The sequence below is a fragment of the Salmo salar genome, chromosome 12 (genome assembly GCF_965601325.2).
Source record: "Salmo salar chromosome 12, fSalSal1, whole genome shotgun sequence".
In the NCBI taxonomy this organism is placed as follows: Eukaryota; Metazoa; Chordata; class Actinopteri; order Salmoniformes; family Salmonidae; genus Salmo; species Salmo salar.
The window spans coordinates 11244284-11265498 of NC_138302.1; the positions used below are offsets into that span (position 1 = coordinate 11244284).

A 21215-nucleotide genomic window follows, 5' to 3' on the forward strand; every position below is an offset into this window, starting at 1 on the left:
ACCCAGGTTCGAATGTCGTGTGGTAGAACTTGTAGAAGTTGCTCGAGGATGATGACCTCACCGATCTCGTCCTGTGTCTTCTCCTCTGGTTGAACCCATCGTCGGTAGAGACCCTTGAGGCGGTGGTACGTCTCTGTCGGTGACTCACCCGATGGCGTCGATGCAGCTCTAAAGCGTTGACGGTAGGTCTCCGAGGAGATGTCGAACTTCATCAGCAGCGCTTCCTTCAAGCCCTTGTAGACGTTGGACAGCCCCTCATCCATTGCTGTGTAAGCCTCTAAGGCCTTGCCCGTGAGCAATGGGACAAGCCTGCAGGCCCACTCTACCTCCGGCCACTGCCACGTCTTGGCCATTCGCTCAAACCTCAGCAAGTAGTTTTCAATGTCCTCCCCCTGCTGGTATGAGGGCATCTTTGGCTCCTTCCTCAGGAATGCTGGAAGATGAACGTTAACACTGCTGGACTGGTCTCCTGGTGCTGGGGCTGGCCTCATTACTGCTTGGGGATCCTGCTGTGGAGTTGAAGTCCCTGCTGCGTCGAGCCTTTGTTGTCCTGGTGTTGGCAGACCCAATCTTGGGCTCTCACTGACGAGTTCCGCTTGGTGAGGAGCTGTGAGGATAGATTGGCGTAGGCCCCGAAACTCCTGCTTGAGGTCTTCGTCCCTCTTCTCAAGGCAGGTGAAAAGTTGCTGGAAAAGGGCTACCATGGTTGGGTGTGGTTCTGGTCCCCCAACTGCTCCTTCAGTCAGCTGGTCTCTTATTGCTATATCTGCTGGTTCAACCGGTAGTTCAAACAGTTCTGGTTGTGTTTGGCCCCTTGGTCGGGCTCCTAGTTTCTCATAATTAACCTCTTCACCAGAAGATTCCATGGTATTCCACCCAGTTTCAACTTCAATTACCTTTTATGACAGTTGATGCTGCTGCTGAGAACGCAATCCTGTACGCATTCCTTTACCTCTCTTGTTGGAATTCACTGATTTGCGGTGCGCCATCCCACTGCTGCCACCATATGTCACGTAGAGTAGGCCAGAAGGCTAAACTGGAAAACCTAACCTCTATAAAAAATAAAAAGATGGCGGAGCCGCAAAAGTTCTTCTGTGCAACGGTGTTTATTTACATAGTGATTCCGGAACAAAACAACAGTACTGCCATCAAACGTATACCTTATGGGACAGCTTAAAAACAAAGCTGCCCCACCCACAGCTCAATCCAAAATGCCCGTTTACATTAATGAGCCATTCCGGACAGGCACTACAAAGTAAGCCCAATTCCCTTAGCTCGGGTCCTTATCCAGCATACCTGGAAGCTACAGAGATGGAGAGAGAGAGAGGAACAGAACAAACAACCGCGCTCATCCATAACATTGATAAGTATACTAAATATTGCTTATATTAAATATGAACACCTGTCTTTATTTCTTTATACCCTAACTGGTTACTGAAGTAAGTGTGAAATGTATGTACCAAGATAGAGACGTTAACTTGTGTGTCGACCCACATTGTTAACTTATCTGATAACGGAGCAGGGAGGAGTGATGAATGTGTGCGTGCGTTAAAGTACCAAATGCTGCCCGCGGCCAGTGACGGACTTCTACGTCACAGATATGTTTGGAGGGAAAAGGGGGAGGCTTGCCAGCCGAAGAACACCATCCCAACCGTGAAGCACTGGGGTGGCAGCATCATGTTGTGGGGGTGCTTTGCTGCAGGAGGGACTGGTGCACGTCACAAAATAGATGGCATCATGAGGAAAGGAAAAACTATGTGGATATATTGAAGCAACATCTCAAGACATCAGTCAGGAAGTTAAAGCTTGGTCGTAAATGGGTCTTCCAAATGGACAATGACCGCAAGCATACTTCCAAAGTTGTGGCAAAATGGCTTAAGGACAACAAAGTCATGGTATTGGAGTGGCCATCACAAAGCCCTGACCTCAATCCTATAGAACATTTGTGGGCAGAACTGAAAAAGCGTGTGCGAGCAAGGAGGCTTACAAACCTGACTCAGGTACACCAGCTCTGTCAGGAGGAATGGGCCAAAATTCACCCAACTTATTGTGGGAAGCTTGTAGAAGGCTACCCGAAACATTTGACCCAAGTTAAACAATTTAAAGGCAATGCTGCCAAATAATAATTGAGTGTATTTAAACTTCTGACCCACTGGGAATGTGATGAAATGAATAAAATATTAAATAAATCTCTCTCTCTCTGCTATTATTCTGACATTTCACATTCTTAAAATAAAGTGGTGATCCTAACTGACCTAAGACAGCAACTTTTCCAAGGATTAAATGTCAGGAACTGAAAATTTTAATTTAAATGTATTTGGCTAAGGTGTATGTAAACTTACGACTTCAACTGTATAAATGTGACCCGATTCGGGAAACTAGGCTATGTGCAGAGAGAGGAGTTCAGATTGGTCCGCCCTACATAAGGGTCCGCCCTACATAAGGGTCCTGCCTATGAGCTCGTCAGTCTGTGTTGGTAATCCTCTATGAAATGTAGTGTAGAGGAGCTGCATAAGTGTTGCTCTCCACTTTCTGAAGGATCAAGTTTTGAAAATCAGTGGAATTAGAGTATGATAGCTATAGAGATGGAGAAAACACCTGTCTCCGGATTACATCTTCAAACTAAGGGGCAATCGTGGCATGGCATTCCTGACAGGAAGACGCATCCATCATGCATAATGATGTATACAGGTAAGATAGTTAGCTACATTTTCAGATATTACACGTTTCTAATTGACAGAAAATGGTTTCATTTCAAGCTACAGTGTACTGTTAGCTAGCTAGCTAATGTTAGCTGGCTGGTTCCCTAGCTGATATTATTTGTATCCCAGAACCATTTACTTTTCTAGTTAGAGCCTGATGTTAGCTAGCTAACATTGAACCTGGTTGGTTAGCTCCCAGCACTGTCGCATTGTTGTTTAACTAGCTAACGTTAACTGGTTGGCTCGTTAGCTAACGTTAAGTGACGTGTGTGATCATAAACTTTGTTTACCTAGCTAGGTTCATTGTTTACCTAACTAAACTAAAGTGTACTGTTAGTAGAGCGCCAAGTGTTCGCTCCGAGAGCAAAACGAGATGGGTGGGGCTAAAGCTTAAGAAGGTGTGAACTATGCTGAATGGGTGTAGACAAAGAAGAGCTCTTCACTAGATACCAAAACATTCAAAGGCCATTTTCTCAAAAGTGAGTTTACAAGTTGATCGACTTCAAAGCAGAATAACTTTCCCATTGTTCCTCAACTGTAGTGTATGAGATACCATTGTGTAGCTTTGTCTACTTTTATCCAATGTAATTAAAAAAAAAAAAAAACACCATTTCAAATTCTGCTACATAGGACTGAATCTAGGTACACACAGATAGACAAACAGTCTCCGTACCTCCATCTCTGTATTGTGGTTCTGTGTCTTGGTCAGTATATCTTCTGCCTCTCTGAGTCTGCGGCTGAGTTGAGGAGTGTAGTCACTAGAAGACAGCTCACTATCATAGGACTCCAGGATAGCACGCATCCCATCACGCTCCTAGAATACACACACGGAAAAAGAGACAGTGAGACTGTGAGGCAACTAAAAACACATTGATTATTGAGGCACATAGGCTTTTGTCATAAACCATTTTTTATTTATTTAACTAGGCAAGTCAGTTAAGAACAAATTGTTATTTACAATGACGGCCTACCCCGGCCAAACCCGGATGACGCTGGGCCAAATGTGCGCCGCCCGATGGGACTATGAATACATTTCACAACACTTTGGGTTGTAATCATATTATAATGCTTGTAGTCATAGTCACCAATCAACTGCATTACCCTGAAAAATAATCAGAATGTAGATGCTAATCTGGCTAACGGTGCTAACCATAGTACTGTATCTGAGTGTAGATGCTAATCTGGCTAACGGTGCTAACCATAGTACTGTATCTATCAAGCATTTCGTTACACCCACAATAACATCTGCTAAACACGTGTATGTGGGAAAAAAATGTATTTGAATGTAGATGCTAATCTGGCTAACGGTGCTAATCATAGTCCTGTATCTGCTAGTCCGACTGCTACGTGCAAAAAAATGCTGTTTAACAATAACAGCTGAGTTTAAATCTTAGCGACAGTCTTAAAACATTTATTATGAAATCATTACCAGAATCCAAGTCTCTCAGCCTGCAGCTTTGGTGCTAACGTTAGCAATGCTAGCTCGCTAAGTAACTAACCCTGCTACATTCTGAACTAAAGTGTTTTCAACGATACAGACAAAACACAGCCTCAGCGACAGTCCAAGCAACCATCCAACATTGGAGACCTACTAGAAGTAACAAAAAAATCTACAATCTACACTATGAAAATAAAAGGTTATCTGGAAAGAGAGCAATGGCCGCCGATGTGTTATATAGATCGTTGAAAATGAATGTCCATTAAAAAAAAATAATAATAAAAAAAAAAACAGTCATCTCAGGGATTCGTCTTAAAAACGCAACACAGTGGAAATATCAGAGGTTCTCTCATCATTAAACAGTCCTCATTAAAAAAAAAAACAATTAGACACAAAATGTCTAAATACTTCCTAATAATATCCCAAGTGTTCATGCTGGTGGAGTTGACCTTTAAGAGCACACAACTGACCCCCTTTAACATGTGTCTATGTGCCTCTCATTTCCAAGTCAATTAAACAGAGACCTGTGGGGTTAACTCTCCTTCAAAATCATTCTCTCTGGAACGTGTGGGGTAGGGCTGTGAAGGTCATGGTAGGGCTGTGAAGGTCACGGAATGTTTGGACGACGGTAATTGGCCAGCCAAATGACCGCGGTCACCGTAACAACCGTTGGAAGATGGGACGGCCGGACATTCGTGCGGTTGAATCCGTTTCAGCGGTAACAGATTCTGAACGTCTCCTTGCTGAAATGTAGAATGTTCCTTCTATGTTAACGGCTGTGGATCATGGAATGAGCGCGTGTCAAATCAGTCGGCCACAACGTCTAGCATAACAACGAAGGAGAGACGCGGAGAATGAGGGGAGAAGAGAAAGATGGAGAGAGAATAACCAAATTGGTTTGAAATGACCGTTTAATTCAGACTGACTCAACTTTGGTTGTTTTCTCACCAGTCACTTGTCACAGAACAAACAACTTGGCATAAACTGAGACCAATCACACACACACACACACACGATGTCCTACTCAGGATGCTTACTGTGACCCCCCCCCCCCCACACACACACACGATGTCCTACTCAGGATGCTTACTGTGACCCCCCCCCACACACACACACGATGTCCTACTCAGGATGCTTACTGTGACCCCCCCCCCCCACACACACACACGATGTCCTCCTCAGGATGCTTACTGTGACCCCCCCCCCCCCACACACACACACGATGTCCTACTCAGGATGCTTACTGTGACCCCCCCCCCACACACACACACACGATGTCCTACTCAGGATGCTTACTGTGACCCCCCCCCCCCACACACACACACGATGTCCTACTCAGGATGCTTACTGTGACCCCCCCCCCCCCCCACACACACACACACAATGTCCTCCTCAGGATGCTTACTGTGACCCCCCCCCACACACACGATGTCCTACTCAGGATGCTTACTGTGACCCTCCCCACCACACACACACACGATGTCCTACTCAGGATGCTTACTGTGACCCTCCCCCCCACACACACACACACACACGATGTCCTACTCAGGATGCTTACTGTGACCCCCCCCCCACACACACACACACGATGTCCTACTCAGGATGCTTACTGTGACCCCCCCCCCACACACACACACGATGTCCTCCTCAGGATGCTTACTGTGACCCCCCCCCACACACACACACGATGTCCTACTCAGGATGCTTACTGTGACCCCCCCCCCCCACACACACACACGATGTCCTCCTCAGGATGCTTACTGTGACCCCCCCCACACACACGATGTCCTACTCAGGATGCTTACTGTGACCCCCCCCCCACCAGGATGCTTACTGTGACCCCCCCACCAGGATGCTTACTGTGACCCCCCCCCACCAGGATGCTTACTGTGACCCCCCCCACCAGGATGCTTACTGTGACCCCCCCCCACCAGGATGCTTACTGTGACCCCCCCCCACCAGGATGCTTACTGTGACCCCCCCCCCCACCAGGATGCTTACTGTGACCCCCCCCACCAGGATGCTTACTGTGATCCCACCCCACACACACTCGATGTCCTACTCAGGATGCTTACTGTGACCCCCCCCCCCACCAGGACGCTTACTGTGACCCCCCCCCACCAGGATGCTTACTGTGACCCCCCCCCCCACCAGGATGCTTACTGTGACCCCCCCCCCCACCAGGATGCTTACTGTGACCCCCCCCCACCAGGATGCTTACTGTGACCCCCCCCCCACACTAAACTAAGTCTCTGCCCCGCTGGCTACTGACTGTCTATTATCTCAATAACAAACCACACAGGTCAACTGATAAAACACACCACACACACACACACACAACACAACACACACAGATAACAGTCCCATTTAGCATTTTATTATTTTCATACATGTTTTATTTATAAAAACAAAATTGGTTTTGGTCAACTTATCTGTTGTGATAATAGGATTCTACCAGGTCAACACACACACACAGTCATCTCTGTCTAACACACACACACACACACACACACAGTCATCTCTGTGTAACCGGATTAAAGAATGTGTTGGTTAATATGAAAGAGACTATGATGAGAAACATTGTCCAGCCTAAAGCAGGTGTGTCTCTTATCCAAGACCTCCACCAGTCGCTGTATCAAAGAGCCTTCAGTTTAACGTAGGCCGTCTAAGCCCTCCTTAAAGGGGGACTTCAGGATACTGGTAGGGGGCCCTTTATCTACTTCCCCAGAGTCACATGAACTCCTTAAAGGGGGACTTCAGGATACTGGTAGGGGGCCCTTTATCTACTTCCCCAGAGTCACATGAACTCCTGGATACCATTTATATACACGTCTCCGCAGGCAGTTTGAAGGAAGTTGCTAACTAGCGTTAACGCAATGATAAAGTCTAGTGTAGTTAGCCTCGGCCCGCTAAACGACCTCTAACTTCCTTCAGAATGGACACAGAAACATAACAATGGTGTCCACCAGTTCATCTGACAAACACACACACACACACACTACCTTGGTGAGCAGCAACACTCTCTTCTGTAGTCGTCTGACCAGTGATTCCTGGGTCTCTCTCTTCTTCTGTTCTTCTAGAGCTTTAGAACGTAGCGACAAGAGCTCCCCCTGGAGGTCAGCCTTAGACCGCTCCACTGACCTACAGCTGGGGGGGGGAGGAGAGGAGAGAGCTTTAGAATGTAGAGAACAGCTCCCCCTAGAGGTCAGCCTTAGACCGCTCCACTGACCTACAGCTGGGGGGGGGGGGGGGGAGGGAGCCTAAATCCCCCCCTCTCTTTCTCTTCTGTCCCTCTTAATGGGTGCGTCCCAATAATAAATTGTCCGAAAGTGTGCACTTGTTCACTGCTTCCCACAAATCTTACAGCATTGGATTGGGAGGAATGAACAACAGGAAGCTTCCAGCATGGTTCTTAAAACTAATTTCCTTTCAAATCAGTGAAGGGAAGTGAACACAGCTTTTATTTATTTATTTTATTTCACCTTTATTTAACCAGGTAGGCAAGTTGAGAACAAGTTCTCATTTACAATAGCGACATGGCCAAGATAAAGCATAGCAGTTTGACACATACAACAACACAGAGTTACACATGGAGTAAAACAAACATACAGTCAATAATATAGTAGAAAAGTCTATATACAAAGTGAGCAAATGAGGTGAGATAAGGGAGGTAAAGGCAAAAAAGGCCATGGTGGCGAAGTAAATACAATATAGCAAGTAAAACACTGTAATGGTGGATTTGCAGTGGAAGAAAGTGCAAAGTAGAAATAGAAATAATGGGGTGCAAAGAAGCAAAATAAATAAATAAATACAGTAGGGGAAGGGGTAGTTGTTCGGGCTAAATTATAGATGGGCTATGTACAGGTGCAGTAATCTGTGAGCTGCTCTGACAGCTGGTGCTTAAAGCTAGTGAGGAAGATAAGGGTTTCCAGTTTCAGAGATTTTTGTAGTTCGTTCCAGTCATTGGCAGCAGAGAACTGGAAGGAGAGGCAGCCGAAGGAGGAATTGGCTTTGAGGGTGACCAGAGAGATATACCTGCTGGAGCGCGTGCTACAGGTGGGTGCTGCTATGGTGACCAGCGAGCTGAGATAAGGGGGAACTTTACCTAGCAGGGTCTTGTAGATGACCTGGAGCCAGTGGGTTTGGCGACGGGTATGAAGCGAGGGCCAACCAACGAGAGCGTACAGGTCGCAGTGGTGGGTAGTATATGGGGCTTTGGTGACAAAACGGATGGCACTGTGATGGACTGCATCCAATTTATTGAGTAGGGTACTGGAGGCTATTTTGTAAATGACATGGCCGAAGTCGAGGATAGGTAGGATGGCCAGTTTTACGAGGGTATGTTTGGCAGCATGAGTGAAGGATGCTTTGTGCGAAATAGGAAGCCAATTCTAGACTTAACTTTGGATTGGAGATGATTGATGCGAGTCTGGAAGGAGAGTTTACAGTCTAACCAGACACCTAGGTATTTGTAGTTGTCCACATATTCTAAGTCAGAACCGTCCAGAGTAGTGATGCTGGACGGGTGGGCAGGTGCGGGCAGTGATCGGTTGAAGAGCATGCATTTAGTTTTACTTGTATTTAAGAGCAGTTGGAGGCCACGGAAGGAGAGTTGTATGGCATTGAAGCTCGTCTGGAGGTTAGTTAACACAGTGTCCAAAGAAGGGCCAGAAGTATACAGAATGGTGTCGTCTGCGTAGAGGTGGATCAGAGACTCACCAGCAGCAAGAGCAACATCATTGATGTATACAGAGAGAATTGAGAATTGAACCCTGTGGCACCCCCATAGAGACTACCAGAGGTCCGGACAACAGGCCCTCCGATTTGACACACTGAACTGTATCAGAGAAGTAGTTGGTGAACCAGGCGAGGCAGTCATTTGAGAAACCAAGGCTATTGAGTCTGCCGATGAGGATGTGGTGATTAACAGAGTCGAAAGCCTTGGCCAGGTCAATGAATACGGCAGCACAGTATTGTTTCTTATCGATGGAGGTTACGATATCGTTTAGGACCTTGAGCGTGGCTGAGGTGCACCCATGACCAGCTCTGAAACCAGATTGCATAGGGGAAAAAGTGCGGTGGGATTCGAAATGGTCGGTAATCTGTTTGTTGACTTGGCTTTCGAAGACCTTAGAAAGGCAGGGTAGGATAGATATAGGTCTGTAGCAGTTTGGGTCTAGAGTGTCTCCCCCTTTGAAGAGGGGGATGACCGCAGCTGCTTTCCAATCTTTGGGGATCTCAGACGACAAAAGAGAGGATGAACAGGCTAGTAATAGGGGTTGCAACAATTTCGGCAGATCATTTTAGAAAGAAAGGGTCCAGATTGTCTAGCCCGGCTGATTTGTAGGGGTCCAGATGAAGGAGAGATATCCTCCATGTTCTCTCTACTTTCCTCAGTCCTCGTTTCGGCTTCCTCCTCCGATTTCTCCCTCTCCACCCTCCCCCTGCACTCCATCTCTCCTCGTTATCTAGTGCTTCTAAACAGTGTTATATTTCATAATTATCTCCGTATGGATCAAGAGAGGGTAGCTCGTTAGCTAACGACTAGCACAAACACACACACAGCTCTATACTGGGGGTTAGTGTAGTGGTACTAACGAAGTCAAGATGAGTCTAATTAGCTGTCTGACAATTTAGATCAAGCCTACACTACTGGGGGAGAGAGAGAGGTGGGGAGATACCGTATTGGACACATGAGGGGTGGGGAGGGGGAAGGAGGGGAGAGGCGATCACAGTAGAGATAGTTCTATAGCACGCCAACTACACAGAGCACCTGATACCTATAGTTCTATAGCACGCTAACTAAACAGAGCACCTGATACCTATAGTTCTATAGCACGCTAACTAAACAGAGCACCTGATACCTATAGTTCTATAGCACGCTAACTAAACAGAGCACCTGATACCTATAGTTCTATGGCACGCTAACTAAACAGAGCACCTGATACCTATAGTTCTATAGCACGCTAACTAAACAGAGCACCTGATACCTATAGTTCTATAGCACGCTAACTAAACAGAGCACCTGATACCTATAGTTCTATGGCAGGCTAACTAAACAGAGCACCTGATACCTATAGTTCTATGGCACGCTAACTAAACAGAGCACCTGATACCTATAGTTCTATGGCACGCTAACTACACTGAACAAAAATATAACATGTAAAGTGATGGTCCCATGTCTCATGAGCTGAAATAAATGATCCCAGAAATGACCCTTATTTCTCTTCAAATATTACATCCCTGTTAGTGAGCATTTGTCCTTTGCCAAGATAATCAATCCGTCCACCTGACAGGTGTCGCATATGAAGAAGCTGATTAAACATCATTGATGTGTGTGTTACCTGCTGGTGAGAGTGTAGTTGTGTTGTTTGACAGTGATCTCTCGCTGTTGGATCTGAATCACCTCTCTGGACAGATCCTCTGGTGTCCTGTAGGGGACACAACACAGGGTTAACACACTGCATGTTCATCCAGAGAGCTCAGAGAGACAGACCTCGTGTATTAGACATTCTGATAAACCACATGTCAACCTCCTACCCTGCTGAGACAGAGAGCAGAGAGGGAAGAGAGAGCAGGGGTGGAGCAGAGAGGGAAGAGAGAGCAGGGGTGGAGCAGAGAGAGCAGGGGTGGAGCAGAGAGGGAAGAGAGAGCAGGGGTGGAGCAGAGAGGGAAGAGAGAGCAGGGGTGGAGCAGAGAGGGAAGAGAGAGCAGGGGTGGGGCAGAGAGGGAAGAGAGAGCAGGGGTGGGGCAGAGAGGGAAGAGAGAGCAGGGGTGGGGCAGAGAGGGAAGAGAGAACAGGGGTGGAGCAGAGAGGGAAGCGAGAGCAGGGGTGGAGCAGAGAGGGAAGCGAGAGCAGGGGTGGAGGACAGTGGGAAGCGAGAGCAGGGGTGGAGGACAGTGGGAAGCGAGAGCAGGGGTGGAGGACAGTGGGAAGCGAGAGCAGTGGTGGAGCAGAGAGGGAAGCGAGAGCAGGGGTGGAGCAGAGAGGGAAGAGAGAGCAGGGGTGGAGCAGAGAGGGAAGAGAGAGCAGGGGTGGAGCAGAGAGGGAAGAGAGAGCAGGGGTGGAGCAGAGAGGGAAGAGAGCAATAGAGAAAAGATGAGGACTAATTAGTGTGAGGGAACAGACAGATGGGTAGGTTCTAAAGAGATCACACAGCTTCTCAAAGTGCTTGTCTCCAGTCCTAAAGCTTAACTGATGGACCTAGACGCTACAGTAGCTCAATTAACCAACACGGTCAGTATCCCAAGTAGCACCCTATTCCCTATATAGTACAGTACTTTTGACCAGGGCCCAGGGCCCATAGGGAATCGGGTGCCATTTGGGAAGCATGCTGAATCTAAACTCTCTGGAAGCTTCTATTCTTTCGAGTTCTTAAAGACTAACTATTAAATGAGTTCCACCAGCTTCCCTTCTCCTCATATTACAGTCTAGAGCAGTGGTTATTAACCTTTTACACCGTGACAGTTTATTAACGTACACTGAACAGAAATATATATAAATGCAACATGTAAAGTGTTGCTCCCATGATTCAGGAGCTGAACTAAAAGATCACAGGAAATGTTGCATTCGCACAAAACAAAAACAAAAAGCTTATTTCTCTCAAATTGTATTATAATCCATCCACCTGACAGGTGTGGCATATCAAGAAGCTGATTAAACCGCATGATCATTACACAGATGCACCTTGTGCTGGGGACAATAAACAGCCACTAAAATGTGCAGTCGTATCAAACACACTGCCACAGACGTCTCAAGCTGAGGGAGCGTGCAATTAGCATGTTGACTACAAGAATGTCCACTAGAGCTGCTACCAGAGAATTGAATGTTCATTTCTCTATCATAAACCACCTCCAACATCATTTTAGAGAATTTGGCAGAACATCCAACCTGCCTCAACCGCAGACCGTATGTATGACGCTGTGTGGGCGAGCGGTTTGCTGACGTCAACGTTGTGAACAGAGTGCCCCATGCTGGGGGTATGGTATAGGCAGGCATAAGCTACGGACAATGAAAACAATTGCAATTTGAATGCACGAAAATACCCTATCGAGATCATGATGCCTATTGTGAGGCATCTGGGACCAACAGGTGCATATCTGTATTCCAAGTCGTGTGAAATCCATAGATTACGGCCTAATGAATTTATTTTAATTGACTGACTTCCTCATGAATTGTAACTCAAAATCAATCAAATTATTGCATGTTGTGTTTATATTCAGTATATTTACTGGTAATGACCTCCATCTCATCTGATCCAAAACTGCAAAAAAACTATTTTCTGTGACAAACGTTAAATACGGTTTATTAACCTAATTCATGATGGTTAATTTGTGTTTACCCCTTTAAGAGCATCCCGCAAATCTGGGCTAGAAAAAACCAGAATATATCTCAGAAAAACCGTGGACACGAAGCCACGCACCGTTTGTTTCTGTAGCAGAGGCTGTGGTATAGCTACGCCCAGAGACACACAGTGTATTAAGAAATAACTGACTCTGGCTAAGCTGGATGTCCTGTGCTAATGGTTCACAGACCAAGTAAAACAATACAAATGACTTTGCTTGTGATGCACCCACTCCTCAAATGATACTAAATGTAACAGCATGAGAACACTGGACGTGAATCAACCAGACAGATGGAACCACGTGACATTCAGTGTATTATCTGACTGCCACTGCCCATGTCAACATCCCATAGGTCACATTAAGGAGATCATGTTTTTTTAAATGTATCAAGAATAGGAAATGTTTTGTGGCCCACCCGAGAGCTGCTCAAGGCCCGCCCGAGAGCTGCTCAAGGCCCGCCCGAGAGCTGCTCAAGGCCCACCCGAGAGCTGCTCAAGGCCCACCGGTTGGGAATCACTGGTCTACAGCATCTTCCAAAATTTGAAAACAGAAAATAGAGAGAGGGACAGAGTGACAACCACAGAGAGAAAGCGAGAAGACGGACAACTAGTGACAGAAAAATGTAAATCTAGCTTGGATAAATGTCACTTGTGCCATTCTAACAGTATCCATCTGAATATTCTACTATATATATATATATATATATATATATATATATATATATATATATATGTATGCATGTATACACAGTACCAGTCAAAAGATTGGACACACTCATTCCAGGGTTTTTCTTAATTTTTACTATTTTCCACATTGTAGAATAATAGTGAAGACAACACTATAACACATGGAATCATGTAGTAACCAAAAAAAAAAAAGTGTTAAAATATATTTTATATTTGAGTCTTCAAAGTAGCTACCCTTTTCCGTGATGACAACTTTGCACACTCTTGGCATTCTCTCAACCAGTGCACTTCAATTAACCGGTGTGCCTTGTTAAAAGTTCATTTGTGGAATTTCTTTCCTTCTTAATGCGTTTGAGCCAATCACGAGGACCGCCACAGGAAAGGATGACCCAGAGTTACCTCTGCTGCAGAGGATAAGTTCATTAGAGTTACAAGCCTCAGAAATTGCAGCTCAAATAAATGCTTCACAGAGTTCAAGTAACAGACATCTCAACATCAGCTTTTCAGAGGAGACTGCGTGAATCAGGCCTTCATGGCTGAATTGCTGCAAAGAAACCACTACTAAAGGACACCAATAATAAGAAGAGACTTGCTTGGGCCAAGAAACACGAGCAGTGGACATGAGACCAATGAAAAGCTGTATTTTTGGTCTGATGAGTCCAAATGTGCAATTTTTGGTTCCAACCGCCGTGTCTTTGTGAGGCGCAGGGTAGGTGAACAGATGATCTCCGCATGTGTGGTTCCCACCGTGAAGCATGGAGGAGGTGGTGTGATGGTGCTTTGCTGGTGACATCATTTATTTATAATTCAAGACACACTTAACCATCATGGCTACCACAGCATTCTGCAGTGATACGCCATCCCATCTGGTTTGCGCTTAGTGGGACTATCATTTGTTTTTCAACAGGACAATCACCCCAAACATACCTCCAGGCTGTGTAAGGGCTATTTGACCAAGGAGAGTGATGGAGTGCTGCATCAGATGACCTGGCCTCCACAATCACTCGACCTCAACCCAATTGAGATGGTTTGGAATGAGTTGTACAGTAGTGTGAAGGAAAAGCACCCAACAAGCGCTCAGCATATGTGGGAACTCCTTCAAGACTGTTGAAAAAGCATTACTCATGAAGCTGGTTGAGAGAATGCCAAGAGTGTGCAAAGCTGTCATCAAGGCAAAGGGTGGCTACTTTGAAGAACCTAAAATATAAAATATATTTTGACACTGTTTTGGTTACTACATGATTCCATATGTGTGATTTCATAGTTTTGATGTCTTCACTATTATACAATGTAGAAAATAGTAATGAGTAGGTGTGTCCAAACTTTTGACTGTTATTGTATATATACATACATGTACAAAAGTATGTGGACACCACTTCAAATTAGTGGGTTTGGCTATTTCAGCCATACCCGTTGCTGACAGGTGTATAAAATCGAGCACACAGCCATGCAATCTCCATAGACACACATCGGCAGTAGAATGGCCTTACTGAAGAGCTCAGTGACTTTCAACATGGCACCGTCATAGGATGCCACCATTCCAACAAGTCAGTCCGTCATATTTTTGCCCTGCTAGAGTTGCCCCGGGCAACCGTAAGTGCTGTTATTGTGAAGAGTAAACGTCTAATAGCAACAGCCGCTCAGCTGCGAAGTGGTAGGCCACACAAGCTCACAGAACGGGACCACCGAGTGCTGAAACACGTGAAACGAGCAGCCGCACACAAGCCTAAAAACATCAAGCGCAATGTCAAGGTGAGTGATGCCATTTGAGAGCCATCTATTTTGGTGAACAAGGTGATGTACCTAATAATCTGGCCCCTCAGTGTACATCAAACACTGGGGTAGTCATGAGAGAAAAATATAGTGTGTGTGTGTTAGATGCAGCGCAGTGTTTGTAATGTGTCTGATGTGCGTCGCTGCTCATATGGAAACATGCAATCATTCTGTCATTACGGGCTTTCAGCCCAGAACACACTCACAGCAGGCATAAAGCAAACAAATCATAAAACGTCACTCTCTCTTCACAGAGAGAATGAGGCACCAGTATTTTTCATGACTCAAGAGCTCTGCCCAGTGGTGAAATATTATACTACAGACAGAGACATTCCAGCTGACCGTATGTTGAGTCCAGTAGACTGTCCCAGGTTCTCCCAGGCCTGCAGTTTCTGAGACAGTTTCTGAAGGAGGAGAGGAAGGAACAAGATTACACACCAGGGTGTAGGGATTCAAGGTTCCACATTTACAAATTCAACTATTATGCAGATTGTTTCCAACCCTGAGATTTGTTTATTTTTCGCTAATTAAAAAATAAAAAAAGTTACGTTTCCTTTTCAGCTGTTTTAGAACAACCATTAATTAGAACAGACAGCATACTGCAACATTTTTTCTTCCAGCCCTGTTTCACATTTAAAACACGAACATGTCATTCCACACTAACAGGTCACACACCTCCTTCTCCAGCTCCACGTTCACCATCTCCTCTTTCATCTTCTCCATCCGTTCTACCTTACGTCTCAATCCCTCCGTTTCCTCCTTCAGCAGGATCACGTTCTCCCTCGTCTCCCTGGGATACAGAATGAGGGGAGACAGTGAGAGATAAGAGAGAGAGAAAGAGAGAGGGAGAGAGGTTTAAGAGACATTAATGATAGTTGTCTTCTTTTAAACCTACAAATAACATCTCTTAGCTGTCCTGCTCCATGTGTTCTAGTAGTGTTACCTGAGGTAAACGTTCTCCTCTCTTAGCTGTCCTGCTCCATGTGTTCTAGTAGTGTTACCTGAGGTAAACGTTCTCCTCTCTTAGCTGTCCTGCTCCATGTGTTCTAGTAGTGTTACCTGAGGTAAACGTTCTCCTCTCTTAACTGTCCTGCTCCATGTGTTCTAGTAGTGTTACCTGAGGTAAACATTCTCCTCTCTTAGCTGTCCTGCTCTGTGTTCTAGTAGTGTTACCTGAGGTAAACGTTCTCCTCTCTTAGCTGTCCTGCTCCATGTGTTCTAGTAGTGTTACCTGAGGTAAACGTTCTCCTCTCTTAGCTGTCCTGCACCATGTGTTCTAGTAGTGTTACCTGAGGTAAACATTCTCCTCTCTTAGCTGTCCTGCTCCATGTGTTCTAGTAGTGTTACCTGAGGTAAACGTTCTCCTCTCTTAGCTGTCCTGCTCCATGTGTTCTAGTAGTGTTACCTGAGGTAAACGTTCTCCTCTCTTAACTGTCCTGCTCCATGTGTTCTAGTAGTGTTACCTGAGGTAAACATTCTCCTCTCTTAGCTGTCCTGCTCTGTGTTCTAGTAGTGTTACCTGAGGTAAACGTTCTCCTCTCTTAGCTGTCCTGCTCCATGTGTTCTAGTAGTGTTACCTGAGGTAAACGTTCTCCTCTCTTAGCTGTCCTGCACCATGTGTTCTAGTAGTGTTACCTGAGGTAAACATTCTCCTCTCTTAGCTGTCCTGCTCTATGTGTTCTAGTAGTGTTACCTGAGGTAAACGTTCTCCTCTCTTAGCTGTCCTGCTCTATGTGTTCTAGTAGTGTTACCTGAGGTAAACGTTCTCCTCTCTTAGCTGTCCTGCTCCATGTGTTCTAGTAGTGTTACCTGAGGTAAACATTCTCCTCTCTTAGCTGTCCTGCTCTATGTGTTCTAGTAGTGTTACCTGAGGTAAACGTTCTCCTCTCTTAGCTGTCCTGCTCCATGTGTTCTAGTAGTGTTACCTGAGGTAAACGTTCTCCTCTCTTAGCTGTCCTGCTCCATGTGTTCTAGTAGTGTTACCTGAGGTAAACATTCTCCTCTCTTAGCTGTCCTGCTCTATGTGTTCTAGTAGTGTTACCTGAGGTAAACGTTCTCCTCTCTTAGCTGTCCTGCTCTGTGTGTTCTAGTAGTGTTACCTGAGGTAAACATTCTCCTCTCTAAGCTGTCCTGCTCTGTGTTCTAGTAGTGTTACCTGAGGTAAACATTCTCCTCTCTTAGCTGTCCTGCTCTATGTGTTCTAGTAGCGTTACCTGAGGTAAACGTTCTCTTCTCGTAGCTGTCGGAGCTCCTTGTCCATATCCGGGACCCTAGCAACCTCTGACCTCATGTTCTTCACTATGACAACATCCTGTTCCTGCAGAGCCAACTTCCTCTCCAACTCCTGGGGGGAAGAGAGGAGACACACACACACCTTTGAGTTGTATTCTCCGCTCATGAAAGAGAGACTTAATGACCATCTGAAAGGTGAACATCATGTGGAGTTTGTGTTAGACTGAAGAGTTAATAGCATCTCTTCATTTGATGGCAGGTCATTTAAACCCAGTAAAAATAAATGGTGATTACATTGAGAGTTTATAAAGCCTACAGGGGATAGAGGCCTCTCACTGGCTGCTTTTAAAAAATTACCACTTTACTTCCCAAATGGCACTTTGGAGAGAACACACATGGATGCCAAAATAAGCAGAAGCAAAAAAATGAACAGAGCAAATGCAGGTACAACAGCTCAAAACCTCTACAGGCAAATTAAGAACCACAGAATAGACAGATTGATACTTCAGTCCTTTTCCTAGCTCCCCAACTCCAGTCCCTATCTCAACCCCAGCCCTAATCCTAACCTAGCTCCCCAACTCTAGTCCCTATCTCAACCCCAGTCCTAATCCTAACCTAGCTCCCCAACTCTCGTCCCTATCTCAACACCAGCCCTAATCCTAACCTAGCTCCCCAACTCTCGTCCCTATCTCAACCCCAGTCATAATCCTAACCTAGCTCCCCAACTCTCGTCCCTATCTCAACCCCAGTCCTAATCCTAACCTAGCTCCCCAACTCTCGTCCCAATCTCAATCCCAGTCCTAATTTGAATTCAGGTACAATCAGTCTCAATCTTCATACATCAGTCAACCCTAAAACCTAACCTCCTAGTTTTCTAAAACTAGTCCCAATCTGAACTGTATTAATACCAATCTTAATCTAGACATCATTCATTTTAGTCCTACTTTGAACAACAATAATCTTAGCCTCACCTTAATCTTGAGTTCGTGGTCGGAGCAGGAGGACGATGCTGACTGGAGGGCCTGGCACCGCTGAGACACTTCCTGGTACTTCCTGTAAAGAGGACCAGTCAGGGGGGAGGAAATCCAGGCAGGACCAATCAGAGGGAATGAAATCCAGGCAGGACCAATCAGAAGAAAGGAAATCCAGGAAGGAAGGAGTGTGTGTTACCTGTGTTGTAGCTCCACATGTTCCTGTAGTCCCTGGTTCTCCAGTGTCTGCTTAGAGATGGTGTTGTCCCGAGTCTGAATCTGCTGCTTCAGGTCACGGATCTCATCCTTTAAACCACTCACCATCTACAGGGACAAATAACACATACTGTAGCCATCAGCTGTGTGGCACTACCGCTGCCTCCTGCGGGGACGCGGGCTGGGATTAATTTTTTTTTTTAAATATATATATATGACAAATAATGAGTTACTCCACAGAAAAGTAGCAATTTGACGATGTGAGTGGAGACTAGATGTCGACCGGTTAATTAGAGCCGATTTCAAGTTTACATAACAATCTGTAATCGGGAATTTTTTGACGCCGATTATGGCCGATTACATTAAATTCCATGAGGAAACTGTGTGGCAGGCTGACCACCTGTTACGCGAGTGCAGCAAGGAGCCAAGGTAAGTTGCTAGCTAGCATTAAACTTATCTTATAAAAAACAATCAATCTTTACATAATCACTAGTTAACTACACATGGTTGATGATATTACTAGGTTAACAAGCTTGTCCTGCGTTGCATATAAATCAATGCGGCGCCTGTTAATTTATCATCGAATCACAGCCAACCTCGCCAAACGGGTGATGATTTAAAAAAAGCACAATCATTGCACGAATGTACCTAACCATAAACATCAATGCCTTTCTTAAAATCAATACACAGAAGTATATTTTTTAAACCTGCATATTTAGTTAAAAGAAATTCATGTTAGCAGGCAATATTAACTAGGGAAATTGTGTCACATCTCTAGCGTTCATTGCACGCAGAGTCAGAGTATATGCAACAGTTTGGGCCGCCTGGCTCGTTGTGAATTAATTTGCCAGAATTGTACATAATTATGACATAACATTGAAGGTTGTGCAATGCAACAGCAATATTTAGACTTAAGGATGCCACCCGTTAGATAAAATACAGAACGGTTCTGTATTTCACTGAAAGAATAAACATTTGGTTTTCGAAATTATAGTTTCCGGATTTGACCATATTAATGACCAAAGGCTTATATTTCTGTGATTATTATATTATAATTAAGTCTATGATTTGATAGAGCAGTCTGACTGAGTGGTGGCAGGCAGCAGCAGGCTCGTAAGCATTCATTCAAATAGCACTGTGTTTGCAAGCAGCTCTTAGCAATGCTTGAAGCACAGCGCTGTTTATGACTTCAAGCCTATCAACTCCTGAGATTAGGCTGGCAATACTAAAGTGCCTATTAGAACATCCAATAGTCAAAGGTATGTGAAATACAAATGGTATAGAGAGAAATAGTCGACTCATCATAATTCCTATCATAACTACAACCTAAAACTTCTTATCTGGGAATATTGAAGAACTGGGAATACTGAACCACCAGCTTTCATATGTCTCATGTTCTGAGCAAGGAACTTAAACGTTAGCTTTTTTACATGGCACATATTGCACTTTTACTTTCTTCTCCAACACTTCCAATAATCGGTATCAGCGTTGAAAAATCATAAATCGGTGAACCTATAGTGGAGACATATCAAGTACTGGAGTGATCTCATGGTATAATCTGAGCTCTGTTACAGGTGTACCTGGTTAGAGGAGTGATCTCATGGTATAATCTGAGCTCTGTTACAGGTGTACCTGGTTAGAGGAGTGATTTTACGGTATAATCTGAGCTCTGTTACAGGTGTACCTGGTTAGAGGAGTGATCTCATGGTATAATCTGAACTCTGTTACAGGTGTACCTGGTTAGAGGAGTGATTTTACGGTATAATCTGAGCTCTGTTACAGGTGTACCTGGTTATAGGTGAGGAGTGATTTTACGGTATAATCTGAATTCTGTTACAGGTGTACCTGGTTAGAGGAGTGATCTCATGGTATAATCTGAGCTCTGTTACAGGTGTACCTGGTTAGAGGAGTGATTTTACGGTATAATCTGAGCTCTGTTACAGGTGTACCTGGTTAGAGGAGTGATTTTACGGTATAATCTGAGCTCTGTTACAGGTGTACCTGGTTATAGGTGAGGAGTGATTTTACGGTATAATCTGAATTCTGTTACAGGTGTACCTGGTTAGAGGAGTGATCTCATGGTATAATCTGAGCTCTGTTACAGGTGTACCTGGTTAGAGGAGTGATCTCATGGTATAATCTGAGCTCTGTTACAGGTGTACCTGGTTAGAGGAGTGATTTTACGGTATAATCTGAGCTCTGTTACAGGTGTACCTGGTTAGAGGAGTGATTTTACGGTATAATCTGAGCTCTGTTACAGGTGTACCTGGTTAGAGGAGTGATTTTACGGTATAATCTGAGCTCTGTTACAGGTGTACCTGGTTAGAGGAGTGATTTTACGGTATAATCTGAGCTCTGTTACAGGTGTACCTGGTTAGAGGAGTGATTTTACGGTATAATCTGAGCTCTGTTACAGGTGTACCTGGTTAGAGGAGTGATTTTACGGTATAATCTGAGCTCTGTTACAGGTGTACCTGGTTAGAGGAGTGATTTTACGGTATAATCTGAGCTCTGTTACAGGTGTACCTGGTTAGAGGAGTGATTTTACGGTATAATCTGAGCTCTGTTACAGGTGTACCTGGTTAGAGGAGTGATTTTACGGTATAATCTGAGCTCTGTTACAGGTGTACCTGGTTAGAGGAGTGATTTTACGGTATAATCTGAGCTCTGTTACAGGTGTACCTGGTTAGAGGAGTGATTTTACGGTATAATCTGAGCTCTGTTACAGGTGTACCTGGTTAGAGGAGTGATTTTACGGTATAATCTGAGCTCTGTTACAGGTGTACCTGGTTAGAGGAGTGATTTTACGGTATAATCTGAGCTCTGTTACAGGTGTACCTGGTTAGAGGAG

General features: G+C 45.0%; 1 protein-coding gene across 3 annotated transcripts in view; it reads right to left on the reverse strand.

The window, feature by feature from the left end:
• Nucleotides 1-21215, reverse strand: part of LOC106564124 (mitotic spindle assembly checkpoint protein MAD1) — a 123048-nt gene that overhangs the window by 95811 nt on the left and 6022 nt on the right. For all 3 annotated transcript variants that reach the window (XM_082958565.1, XM_045690659.2, XM_045690660.2), the window contains exons 5-12: nucleotides 18348-18472; nucleotides 18149-18230; nucleotides 17159-17289; nucleotides 15621-15735; nucleotides 15288-15349; nucleotides 10485-10571; nucleotides 7143-7287; nucleotides 3376-3516 (exon numbers count right to left, since the gene is read on the reverse strand). In XM_082958565.1, coding sequence (XP_082814691.1) covers nucleotides 3376-3516; nucleotides 7143-7287; nucleotides 10485-10571; nucleotides 15288-15349; nucleotides 15621-15735; nucleotides 17159-17289; nucleotides 18149-18230; nucleotides 18348-18472 — 888 coding nt within the window. The remainder of the gene's footprint in view (nucleotides 1-3375; nucleotides 3517-7142; nucleotides 7288-10484; nucleotides 10572-15287; nucleotides 15350-15620; nucleotides 15736-17158; nucleotides 17290-18148; nucleotides 18231-18347; nucleotides 18473-21215) is intronic.